The sequence below is a fragment of the Nothobranchius furzeri genome, chromosome 11, assembly GCF_043380555.1.
Source record: "Nothobranchius furzeri strain GRZ-AD chromosome 11, NfurGRZ-RIMD1, whole genome shotgun sequence".
Taxonomy (NCBI): Eukaryota; Metazoa; Chordata; class Actinopteri; order Cyprinodontiformes; family Nothobranchiidae; genus Nothobranchius; species Nothobranchius furzeri.
The window spans coordinates 4,106,874-4,120,043 of record NC_091751.1 but is presented as its reverse complement, the minus strand read 5'-3'; the positions used below and the strand labels follow the sequence as shown (position 1 = coordinate 4,120,043).

The window sequence follows — 13,170 nt, the reverse complement described above, 5'->3', positions numbered from 1 at the left end:
TTGTGTATCCTTTGTGTTACCCAAGCAAAGCTGTCAGCTGGCTTGCACATGAGGATAATGCAATGTAGTGATAATTGGAAACTCCTATTGCAGAAGCAAATGTTGGAGAAGACCTGCTCTCATCACTTACACGAGATGACATCAAAGATCTGTTTCCTGGTCCTGAACATTTCCTCAGGCGTCGGGCTCTATGGCTTGCAGTGCACAAATGTGAAGAAGTAAGTTCTGTCCTATCGCTGTGTGACAAAACTGTGAACACACCAGTTTGTTTTATGCAGTTTCAAGTAATTCCACCAATACTCACTTAACAGATAGACAGTAGAATCTTCTATAGTTTTGGTTTAAATCAAGTGGCCTACACATATTGTTCAACACTTTACTGATATTTAGTTGTACTTTCTTTCTTGTGTAGAGACCTAAAGTTCTTGTGCAATTTTATGTGAAATTAGCCCTATGTACACTGTATTTTAGAACAAGACTGCTGCTGAAAGAACGCTAACAACTACTGGAGATGGTGACTTCTCCAGAGAGGAACCCAGCACTTCTAAGTTTGTGACTATGTCCAATCCAGAGTACATAGTCTTCACAGACAGTGAACTTGATCAAGCTCGACGTTCCTACTTTGAAAAGAAGCGGCTGGGGACAGAGTGTGCTGAACCTTTGTCAAAGGAACTCTTTTGTCGACTCGTAAGAAACACCATGACAAACATGATTTCCATAGCAAGAGCAGCTGAGGACTCCAGATACCCCAGCAAACATGAGGTTGATGCCATGGCAAAGCGATTAATGGAGTACTACCCAATGCTTAAAGAAACGTGTGGTGAGTGGGTAAGTAGCATTTGCTCAACACTCTGTGTTAATCATGATTGATGTATCTTATCATCTTTTAATTTTTACCGTTTGTACCTGTTAGGAGCATGTTGCTAAAAAGCTGATTAAGAGACTCTCCAATGTCAAAAGTCCAAGGAAGGGCAAACAACCTGCGAAGAAGCCAAGAAAGGATGGGAATGAAAGTGCTGCAAAAACTGACAGCAGTGGGGAGTCCAGTGCATCAACTATTATTCTAGATAAATCACCAGTGAGATCGATGGGCACCCCAGTGCACCACCAGGATGGCAGTGATGAAGAATGTAAGTATAATATAATGCACCCTCTTATTACACCCTGAGTGTAAATTGTGGTTTGGATGTTACTTTTTTTTCTTAAAAATTCTGCTAACAATGGAACACAACTACTTCACTGTTTATCTTGGAATCTTTGCATTCCATTTAATAGTGACAACTTGACAGGATGAATGAACAATTTGAAGATAGGTGGTTAGTTAATTTGTTGATCTAATTTACAGATACATTTTGGTATTTTTGTTTTATTGTTTTGCACCAATAACAGATATATAAAGCCTTACTGTGGCAATAAATGGTTTACACACCTCTGCTCTGTGTGTTTAGCTGGTTCAGCTGACTTCTTTGACAGCCTAAAAACCCAGGCAAGACACTACAAGTCACTTCAAGAAATATACAAGACCAAAAAACCGAACAAAGCTGCTGTTACCCAACTGCTGAACCTGGAGTTTGAGTCTAGAAGACAGTTCATTAACTCTGATGCTATAAAGGAGCAGGACAGAGCAGTGAAGATACTAGAGGCATATCCTTGTTTCAGAGAACTGGATCATGTAAGCAGCACTTATTTCTTTTAGCCATCCTTTTATTCCTTTGGGGACATTTCGATATGATTTTCAAATTTCTTAAATACTGGCTCTCATATTTAAATTGTTATCACTTATTGTCAGGACCAGATACAGAGCTAGACAGATCTATCTCAGTTGGGTTTCTGTCTGTATTTTTCATTTTTCAGGTCCTTGATGAGCTGCGCAGAATTATTCAACCATCCAACATGAAATACATTTCTGAGATGAAGGATAGATGGGACATCTTCTACTCGAAGGTGCAGTTTTATGGTGTCATGAAGAAAGTTATGAAGCCGCCAAAAACTTTGGATGGAGGTAATGCTACAGTATTTTGTGTCTACATTTATGCTTTGCAGATTGCATTATTTGCAATGCTTAATGGTGTTGCGCTGTCTTTTTTTTTTTTTTTTTTTTTCAAACCAGTGGAACATGCAGCAGCTGTGTTCAGAGCCCTTCCCATGCTTTTCCCTTCCAGCACAGTACCACCTAAGAAGCTGGGCATCTGTAGTGAGGCTTTTTTCCATGTCCTAAAGGTAAGACTGCAATAGTCTATGTGTATATATTGAATTTTGCAGTTAGTCATGTTTTCATTTTATATATTTTACTGTGGAGTCGGTCAAATATTCTTTAAGTTCAGATCCCCATAACATGTTCAGTGTTTCCCCTAGGAATTTTTCCAGCGGTGGGGTGGTAGGGATTATGACACGTCTCTAAATACAGTACAATTTTCCTGAGCAGAGACGAGACAACCCATAGAAGCACTGATGTGATCTCATTTCAGAGAAAAATAGAACAGGTTAGATGCACCTAATAAATAAAATTACTAACAAACTCAGGAATGTGTTTCTTTGCTTCACTGTTCTGGTGCTGAGAATATCACTAATGCGGGTCAAAGGACATGCACAGATGAATGCACCTCTTATTTATTATTGAGACTACATTTACTGCAGCTGGCAGAGGCAGAGATTGTTTCTATTGATACACGGAGTTTACAGAATCATTTTAAATGTTAATAGGGGAAGACTGCAGGAGGGAGCGGTAAAATACAGCAAAAACAAAAAACTTTACAAGTTTGATGAAACCCGCTGATTTTCCATCAGGCAGTCACGGGGCAGCTCCAACGACCCAGTGGCTGTACTGGGTCAATGTTATCGAGCTCAGTCCGGCTCGGCCGTGAACGAGCCGAGGCGACGTCGTGCTCTGCTTAAGAAGAAGCGTTATTTTCCCGCTTCCGAAGAAGCGTCCAACGTGTTTTTACGCTTTCTCTGAGACGTGTCACATCGGTAAGTTGTTAGCGCCATGCGCTAACACGTCAATAGTGCAGCGTAGCCTGCTGGAGGTTTTAAGGGTTCAGATGAAAACACCCGACCTCTCACGCTGCTCACACATCGATCTTAAGTTGTCGCTGTTGCGCTCACGCCGTAATACAGTATTAGATGCGGTTAAAGTCAGACATGAAAAAATAAATACATTTTACATGAATAAGTGATACTTTGCCTGGTGAGGGGAGGAAAATCTGTCCTAATAAGCACTGGAGGAAACCCTGTCAAGATCGTCAACACTCGTTTATCTTAATGCTATTGAAACATGTAAACCACAAAGCATTATATCCACTGCTACCTTTCTAATTTTAAAATCAGTAACTTATGCTGTAACTTCACCTTGCCCTGCCTGCTCCTCCTTGCTGCCGCCGGCTGTCATCACAAGTGACAACATAGTAGTTCCTGCTGCTTCTTCGGGAAACAGCGCAAAAAAAAAAAAACTTGGGATCTTGTAGGCGTGGCGGTGGGATTTCAGCCGTGGCAGGCCGCCACGGCTACTCCTATGTAAGGGAAACCCTGATGTTGATGTTAATAAAACCTACAAAAAAAGTTGATCTATTTCAAACTGTAATGCAACTCAAAAATTGTGTTTCTTACGGTCTTGTTCTAATCCTCATTTTTTCTGTCATGTACAGGTGCTGGCCAGTAAATTAGAATATCATCAAAAGGTTGAAAATATTTCAGTAATTCCATTCAAAACGTGAAACTTGTACATTATATTCATGCAATGCACACAGACCAATGTATTTCCGATGTTTATTACGTTTAATTTTGATATTTATAGGTGACAACCAATGAAAACATCAAATCTGGTATCTCAGAAAATTAGAATATTCTAAAGGCCAATGAAAAAATGTTTGTTTCTCTAATGTTGGCCAACTGAAAAGAATGATCATGAAAAGAATGTGCATGTATAGCACTCAATACTTAGTCGGGGCTCCTTTTGCCTCAATAACTGCAGTAATGTGGCGTGGCATGGACTCGATCAGTCTGTGGCACTGCTCAGGTGTTATGAGAGCCCAGGTTGCTCTGATAGTCGTCTTCAGCTCCTCTGCATTGTTGGGTCTAGCGTATTGCATCCTCCGCTTCACAATACCCCATAGATTTTCTATGGGGTTAAGGTCAGGCGAGTTTGCTGGCCAATCAAGGACAGGGATACCATGGTCCTTGAACCAGGTGCTGGTGGTTTTGGCACTGTGTGCAGGTGCCAAGTCCTGTTGAAAGGTGAAGTCTGCATCCCCATAAAGTTGGTCAGCAGCAGGAAGCATGAAGTGCTCTAAAACTTCCTGGTAGACGGCTGCATTGACCCTGGACCTCAGGAAACAGAGTGGGCCAACACCGGCAGATGACATGGCACCCCACACCATCACTGACGGTGGAAACTTTACACTGGACCTCATGCAACGTGGATTCTGTGCTTCTCCGCTCTTCCTCCAGACTCTGGGTCCTTGATTTCCAAAGGAAATGCAGAACTTGCTTTCATCAGAAAACATAACTTTGGACCACTCAGCATCAGTCCAGTCCTTTTTGTCCTTGGCCCAGGCGAGACGCTTCTTGCGCTGTTTCTTGTTCAAGAGTGGCTTGACACACGGAATGCGACACCTGAATCCCATGTCTTTCATGAGTCTCCTCGTGGTGGTTCTTGAAGCGCTGACTCCAGCTGCAGTCCACTCTTTGTGGATCTCCCCCACATTTTTGAATGGGTTTGTCGTCACAATTCTCTGCAGGGTGCGGTTATCCCTAGAGCTTGTACACTTTTTTCTACCACATTTTTTCCGTCCCTTCGCCTGTCTGTTAATGTGCTTGGACACAGAGCTCTGCGAACAGCCAGCTTCTTTAGCAATCACCTTTTGTGTCTTGCCCTCCTTGTGCAAGGTGTCAATGATTGTCTTTTGGACAGCTGTTAAGTCAGAAGTCTTCCCCATGATTGTGGTGCCTTCAAAACAAGACTGAGGGACCTTTTAAAGGCCTTTGCAGGTGTTTTGAGTAAATCAGCTGATTAGAGTGGCAGCAGGTGTCTTCTATATTCAGCCTTTTCAGAATATTCTAATTTTTTGAGATACCAAATTTGGAGTTTTCATTAGTTGTCACTTATGAATATCAAATTTAAATGTAATGAACATTGGAAATACATTGGTCTGTGTGCATTGCATGAATATAATGTACAAGTTTCACGTTTTGAATGGAATTACTGAAATATTTTCAACCTTTTGATGATATTCTAATTTACTGGCCAGCACCTGTAGACTTCAGAAGACCCTGAAGGCTACCTGCGTCAGCGACCCCTGGCTTGTCCAGTTCTGCTTGTCTCTGAAGGCAACTGCATGATAGCTGTTGGAACCACACCGGTGAGCACTTTTGACCGGAAGGATCTTAATGAGGGACTGCTCTATCTGATGGCATATTACTATGCCCTCCACCTCACATATCCAAAGTGCATTTCCACACTGCTGTCTGTCTTGCAAACTGAAATACTCAAAGACTCCATCCATGACCGAGATTCAACCCCCTCTTACAGGAAGACTCTTGGTGAGTGGAAGTCATTCATTGAGTGAGTCTCTCAGATGACAGACTCTATCTGCCTTGTTTATCAGACTCCGTGTTAGTCAGTGAGGTTGTTTTTTTTTCTCTAGAAAAGTTGTTCAAATGTAAAACACTTGTTTGTTTGTGTGGTCGTTAAACTTGTTCTTCTAAAGGATTTGAAATAGTGATTGTTTTAAGCTTCAGCTAAATTTATTTTTGATACCAGCCAAGAGTGTGTTATACTGTTATTATTCATGTTAAGAGTATCTGGAATATGCACTTCTTGTATTGGCCGTGTTACACAGTACCCTGCTGAAATGTATAATTTTAGACATGATTCTCCTGGAACAGACCTCAGTGAGTTACTGACCCATTGCCAATAAAGTGCAAAAACTAAGAGTGCTTTGGATGTGTTAATTTAAGACAAATTCCCTTATTTTTAGTAGCTTTTTGAAGAGATGGTGTCTTATTCTCAGGAATTTTGGCTGATTATGGTTCTCAGAGTCGAAACATAATTCTTATAATTAGCTCAATCAAGAAAGAAACAATTAAGTTTTAAGAAAATTTGTCCTATAGTAAGGTGGGTTTTTTATGTGAAAAATCTAAATTAAGGTGTAGAATCTTAAAGTAAGCAAATAATTATTGAAAACAGCTTGTTCAAGAAAGCATAATACTAATTTTAGGTACAGATTTTCTAAATATCAAAGTGTCTTTTACTTATAATAAGTCACATTTTCTTGAATTAAGCATACATTTTAGACAATTTTGTCTAGTTAAAAGGGATATGACAGTTAGGTTAATTTGCTAGTTTTAAGAATTCTAGTCAAGCAACTTTTGCTTACCCCATTGGCAGATTTTTTTGCTCAAAACAAGAAAATGTTGCCAGATTTAAGAATATTTGGCTTGTTTTAAGTATAGCTGTTTTTGCAGTGAACTGAGCCGGACTAGGCTTAACCCGGCTCCCCCAATTCCTCCTCCTAAGTGTAGGAGAGGGAACGGGAGAGTAAAAGAGGTGAGAAGGGAAACAGCATAGTTTGTGGTGTGGTATCGACTCCACTTCTAAGTAAAGGCCTGTGCAGACTTTATCTGTAATGTAAATGGGTTATCTTTACCATGGCTCTAACCAGTCCAAAGAATGATCCTATCGCCATGATGTATTAAAATGTTTGTATCTGTTATTACCCAACAGGACAGGGGCGTCGGACTGGGGGGGGGGGAAGGGTACCGTTTACCCAGGGCCCACTGCAGGGAGGGGCCCTGAGACAGCTTTGAATAAAAATGTTTTATTGTTGTTGTTTTTTTTCCCCCAACTTACTTAATGTCTTAATAAACTTCCCTTTACCTGGATAAAGAGGCTAAGAAACAGAATTTCGCCTTAAAAATAATAACTGAATAATCTCTGAGGCATCTATCACCCCTTAAAAATGTGCAAAGTGGTTTAGTCCACACCAGCGGCCAGAGGCTGCACAGCCGCATGTACAGCTAATGAGACATCGCAGATGCCGACAGCCAGAGCTGGAGGCAGGAGAGTCAGTCATGTCTTTTCCCAAGAAAGGGAAATCTGGCTTCCAGAAAAGAAAAAAAAAGAAAAGAAGGAGAAAAAGTTAATTGAACAGGAGCAAGTATTGGTTTTTCAAGAAGGAAGACTTGTACCTAGGGCCCAGAAATTGGTGCTACGCCCCTGCAACAGGATATTAAAGCAGGATATTAAAGCATAGAACATTATGTGATAGCGCATATCTTTGTAACAATGGACTTATGTACGCGTAGTTAATTGTAAAATACAGTCCCTATGTAATTAAAATACCATTCAGGCGTGATAATACGATCGTGACGCATTAGAATAATTTAAACGGGTTATCTTTATCCTGGCCCTAACCGGTCCAAAGAATGATCCTATCACCATGATGTATTAGAATGTTTGTATCTGTTATTACCCAACAGGATATTAAAGCATAGTACATTATGTGATAGCGCTTATCTTTGTAACAATGGACTTATGTAGATGTAGTTAATTGTAAAATCCAGTCCCTATGTAATTAAAATACCGTTCAGGCGTGCTGATTAAACAATGACTTATTAAAAGTTTTATGTCAATAATTACCCTACACCATGTGCTCCTACCTAGAGCATTATATGACAGCATGATCCTATAGCCATGATGTAATATAATGTTTGTATCTCGTTATTACCCAACATAATATTAAAGCATAGAATATTATGTGATAGCGCGTGTCTTTGTAACAATGGATTTATGCACGTGTAGTTAATTGTAAAATCCAATCCCTATATAATTAAAATACCGTTCAGGCGTGATAGTTAGACCATGACTTATTGGAAATTTTGTATCTAATATATTTCTATACCAAATGGGACAATATGGAATATTACACGATAGCGTATTGCTCTGCACTAAGGGACCTCTGTAAGTGCGATAAATTGTAAAATCCAGTCTCTGTGTAGTGAAGGCACCGTTCGGATGTAATGATTAAGTCCTCTATAATGTTACAATATAATTGTACCTGTTTATCTATAAACTAAACCGGTTATCCTAAACATAACCGTACACCGTCCTAAAAGGTCAGGGATAAAATTAGGGTTTAGGACAAGGGTGGGGCCAGGGTTAGGGTAAGAGAGGGGGGGTTTGGTTAGAGTTACAGGGTATCCGCGGGTACTTAAAAAGTCTTAAAAAGTCTTAAATTTACTTTAAAAAATTTAAGGCCTTGAAAAATCCTTAAAAATGACAAATAATCCTTAAATCCAGTTTCCAAAGGTCTTAAATTACCAAAGACCCAATAAACAAGATTATTTTATTTCTATAAAACTTTTCGTGAATTTCTAGTTGGTGTTCAGCATTTTTTGTGTATGATGTTGGCATAGGCGGAACCGTACACATTCAGTTGGTTGTGAAAGGGGGCTGTTTTTAGATGAGCACATTAGCTGGTTAAGCTAGTGGGAGCTTGCGCCATGGGAAGTGCAAGTTTAATGGTAACTGGATGGCTAATCCCACGTTCACGACGTGGTTAGCACCGGTTCCAGGCAATAGCTGGAAATTATAGCTTAAATTTATTTTTTAAAATGGCTTAAATTTGGTCAAAGTGGCCTTAAAGAAGGTCTTAAAAAGTCTTAAATTTGGCTCCCTTAAACCTGCAGATACCCTGAGTTAGAAAGGGGGTGGGGCAAGGGTTAGGGTGAGAGAGAGGGGGGTGTTGGTTAGGGTTAGGAGGGGGGTGGGGCCAGGGTTAGGGTGAGGGTTAAGCCTGGTTTATGCTTCTCCATCAGCTCCGCAAGGGACAGACACGCACGGATTGACGGAAGCGTTTTGCTCTTTTACTTCTCCGTCTCCTGGAGAGTGTTGCAAAGCAATTGCCCGGCAGGACAACAGAGGGCGTAGCGCTGTTCTGTGGTATCCTGTCATGTATCGGTCCAAGATCGTGTGTTCATATTGTGTTTTTTGTGTATATAAGAGACTTTTAACACGGACATATTTGTCTCTCATTCTCCCACCGCTTCATGCGCTCCCCACCTCTAAACCCACGTTTGCTGTCATTTCCGTCCACAAATAAAACACTTGCTGTGCATCTTTTCCCTCCTCCAGTCACGGGAGGATGAAACGTTCATATTTTTAGAGTTTTTTCGCGAGGTATTCTTCAAGCTTCTCCGTGTCTGCCGCTAGTTAAACTCAACTCTCTTTGCAATGGCGGTGCTGTAAACAACAGCGGCATCCTGACCAATCACAAGCTTGCGTAATCCGTCTCGTTCGACGGATGTTTAAAAAAGTGGGCTCGACTCCGTACGTACTTGCGTGCCTGTCGGAGCCCTACGCAAGGACGGATAATGGCGTTGCGTGTGCTCCGCACTGACGCAGACGGAGAAGCATAAATCAGGCTTTAGGTAGAGTAGATAGAGTAGATGAATCTCAGTGAGTTTCCCCTGAATCAGTCCATTAACCGAAACAGTTTGAATAGGGAGTCACTGGCAATGCACGGGCTGTCGCATGTCACTCAAGAACCCCCCTCCAGTTGTTGGTTCGTATCAATGAAGAGTAAAAGAGCAGAATAGAAAAAATTGAAAGGACAGAATAAAGAAAAAACGAGAAGAACAGATTAGAAAAAAAGGAAAAGAGGAGAAAACCAGGGTGGAACAAGAACTGGTAGGGACCAGGTAACAGATGTGGTGTTGTGGTCTTACGCTCAACCACATCCGACCCGGACTAGGCTAAACATGGCTCCCCCAATTCCCAATCCTAAGTGTGTGAGAGAGGGAATGGGAGAGGAAAAGAGGTGAGACAGGGAACAGCATAGTTTGTAGTGTGGTATCAACTGCTCTTTCAAGTATAGGCCTGTGCTTACTTTAGCTCTAATTTAAATCTAATTTAAAGGGGTTATCTTTGCCATGGCTATAACGGTCCCCAGAATGATCCTATAGCCATGATGTAATATAATGTTTGTATCTTGTTATTACCGAACATGATATTAAAGCATAGAATAGTATGTGATAGGGTGTGTCCTTGTAACAATGGATTTATGCACATGTAGGTAATTGTAAAATCCAGGTTAGGTTAGGTTAGGGTATAAGGGTTTTGTCGATCGTCTGTACCCCTGAAATGAAACTTTGAAGGCGAATAACTCCGGATAGGAAGGTCGTAGCGACATGAACCCAAGTTCTACCCCCCCTACCAACGGGTCTGGCTTTCAATTGGTGGCATCCGTTTGGCTCTACGACCTTCCGGTCCGGAGATACGCCCACTTTTTGACATCCGGTTGTCTGTATCTCTGGAACGGAAGGTCGTAGAAACTCGCGGACAACTCTGGCGTGCTCAGAAGGGTAAATTATGGCAGACGGATCTTGGTTGCGAGCCTCTACGACCTTCCGTTCCGGAGATATTCACCGTCAAAGTCGCCCCATTGAAACGAATGGGAGGCGGGTGACTGAAAAATTCCTAAGTGTCAGGGGCCAAATCCTTCCCCCCAAAGGCCCCCGGGGGACATTCGCCCATTGAAATCGCCAGACACGCCCCCCCCCCCCCCCCCCCCCGCGCCTTACCGGGCCCCTTCGGGCCCCCGCCGCCCAGCCCCAAAGGCCCCCAAGAATCCGGGAGGGCCGGAACCGGGGGCCGCCCGGCGCTCCGAGGCACGTCCCCCTGGGGCCCTCGAGGGCTGCGCTGCGATTTTCCAAAGTTACAATGGGGACGTAGGGCGATTGGCACAGTACCGCCCCGATCCACAAGGGGGAGATTGGGGCTACGGGGTGGCAAATTTGTCAAAAAGTAAACTTTTTAGGGGCCAATGTTCCGACCTGTCACTTGTCCGACATTTGTATGTCAAATGGCAAATCCGTAGGGCAAATGGCAAAATGTCAGGATAATGGCAACTGTTTTGACACTAGCCCGACATTTGTATGCGGAATGGCAAAAGCGTCGGGGTAATGGCAAATGCGGAGGTGACACTTTGCCGTTTGGCCGGGCACTAGACCTTTGTCCGGCAAATGGCAAATTGTCATTTACCCAACATTTGTCCAGCAAATGGCAAATAATTGCCTTTTTTTCCCTATATTTGTCCGGCAAATGGCAATAATTGCCAGTTACCCTACATTTTTCCGTCAAATGTCAATAAATTACCAATTCCCCTACATTTGCCCGCCAAATGTAAAACTATTGCCAATTCCCCTACATTTGCACATCAAATGGCAATTGCCAATTCCCCTACATTTGACGGCCCAATGGAACTACCATATATTAGTGCATAAACTGGCAAATGATAGCTGTTGGGCATTTTTATGTATTAAATTCAGGCGTACCAACACACGCAAAGGGGTTAGAAATATTAGGTTCTCAATACCATCTATAAATAAACACCAAAATCACTTTGAGGGTGAGAGAATGTCCCTACATTAGTCCAGCAAATGGCACATTGCTATTGTCCCTACATTAGTCCAGCAAATGCACATTGCCATTTCACATACATTTGTCAGGACAACAACTCCCATTTTGTCAATCAAAGGACACCTGTTTGGGTCCAGTTGTCTGCCTCAAATCAAGGTACAGACGTGTTGTCTTTACAGGGACACTCTAAAAAAATGCCTGCCATTTATTTAACAAGAGTCCACAAATTTAACTGTATTTAAATGGAACCCAGAAAAATGTGGTCAGGCCCCTGATTTCAGCATAAGTACTGTAGAAAGGGTCTAGTTTGTAGTAAAAATCCCATCCAAGTTTTATCCTGACAGCATCTTGCTAAGGTGGTGAAATAAGGTCCAAAAGTTCACCTTGCATAATTTTGACTTAGCACACTTTGTACTTATATTGTCAGCCTTGTTCAGGGCCATACGGTCCATTTGTAATAGAAATATCAAAAGTTTGCTATTTTAATGACATAGTAATTACTAATTAGTAATAATAGTAATCAGTAATTTTAATGACATAGTAGTGAGAGTGCAAATGTCAAGTTTGTCATTTTACCTAAATATGTAGGGCAAATGGCAAAAGCATGTCATTCTACCTACATTTGTAGGGCAAATGGCAAAAGTTTCTAATTTTACCTACATTTTTATGGAAAAGGTCAAGTGTGTGTGTGTGTGTGTGTGTGTGTGTGTGTGTGTGTGTGTGTGTGTGTGTGTGTGTGTGTGTGTGTGTGAAATACAAAACAGCATGTTTTCAAAAACTCTGCTTTAATAGCACAGACTTAGGAGTTTTCCAATAAAAGATGAAGTAGACAAAATGAGACTGTTGCATGACAGTGAACAAAAAACAGCCACAGGGTGTAAAATAACAAATGAAACAAATGAAATAAACTACAAGACTACCCTCGTCTTGAAGCGTAGCGTCCGCCTTGCCTGCTCACTTTTTTTCTTGGCTGTGAGTTTCAGCAGGCTCAGGAGGACCTTGGGATACTGACGCTGATGTGTATAGGAAAACAGAAAACATTCATTAGTTATTTCCAAACAGGAAAACATATAATGATCAAAATATGAAATGAACAATGCTTACCAACAATGGCTTGGCCCTTCGGGTGGTTCTTCGCTGTGTGCGATCATGCAAAAGATAAAGACTCACGTTTAGAAATGACAATAGAGCTCAATGACAGATGAAGAATTTTCAATTGTACTTACAGCTGGCACACGTGAGCTCAGGGGAGATGATGCCAGCTCAGGCTCCTCTGTTTGCCGAGGTTCTGCAGTCGGCTGAGGTTCTGCCGTTTCTTCCGGTTCCTCCGTTTGCTCCGGTTGTCCAGGGTTAGGGTGGAACACATTAGTGATAAAGTCATCATCATCATAAAGCAGCCTTCAAGGTTAACAGCCAGAAGCAACTGAACCCAGGATGATGTCAACAATGGCGACTGAAAGAACTCACCTCAGAAGGTTGTCCAGGCAGCGCTGGGGCGGTCGTCTCCGGCTGTGCGCCTTGGACAGGTGTGGTTTGCTGGAGAATGAACACATAATGAAATCATCATAAAGCGGTGAGGGAGGGTCACAGTGCTCAACAACACACATCCGTTCAGAGTGTGAATGAACTTACACCACGACGGTCGCCCTCGTCCTCTTCCAGAGAGTCTCCCTCCTCCTCAGACTCCGAGGTACCGCTTTCCTGATAGCTGACGTGGCCCTCCTCCTCTGTTTCCGAGCTGTTGTGACGCCGCC

The 13,170-nt window shown here is 42.1% G+C and overlaps 1 protein-coding gene across 1 annotated transcript; it reads left to right on the top strand.

Moving 5' to 3' along the window:
* The first annotated feature begins 775 nt into the window (after nt 1–775).
* LOC129154791 (uncharacterized) lies at nt 776–6,028 on the top strand. The gene is made up of 5 exons (XM_070556011.1): nt 776–1,130; nt 1,449–1,672; nt 1,855–2,002; nt 2,111–2,220; nt 5,256–6,028. Exons 1-5 carry the CDS (start codon nt 1,088–1,090, stop codon nt 5,562–5,564), a joined length of 834 nt encoding a protein of 277 aa, XP_070412112.1. The 5' UTR covers nt 776–1,087; the 3' UTR covers nt 5,565–6,028.
* Nucleotides 6,029–13,170: the final 7,142 nt, after the last annotated feature.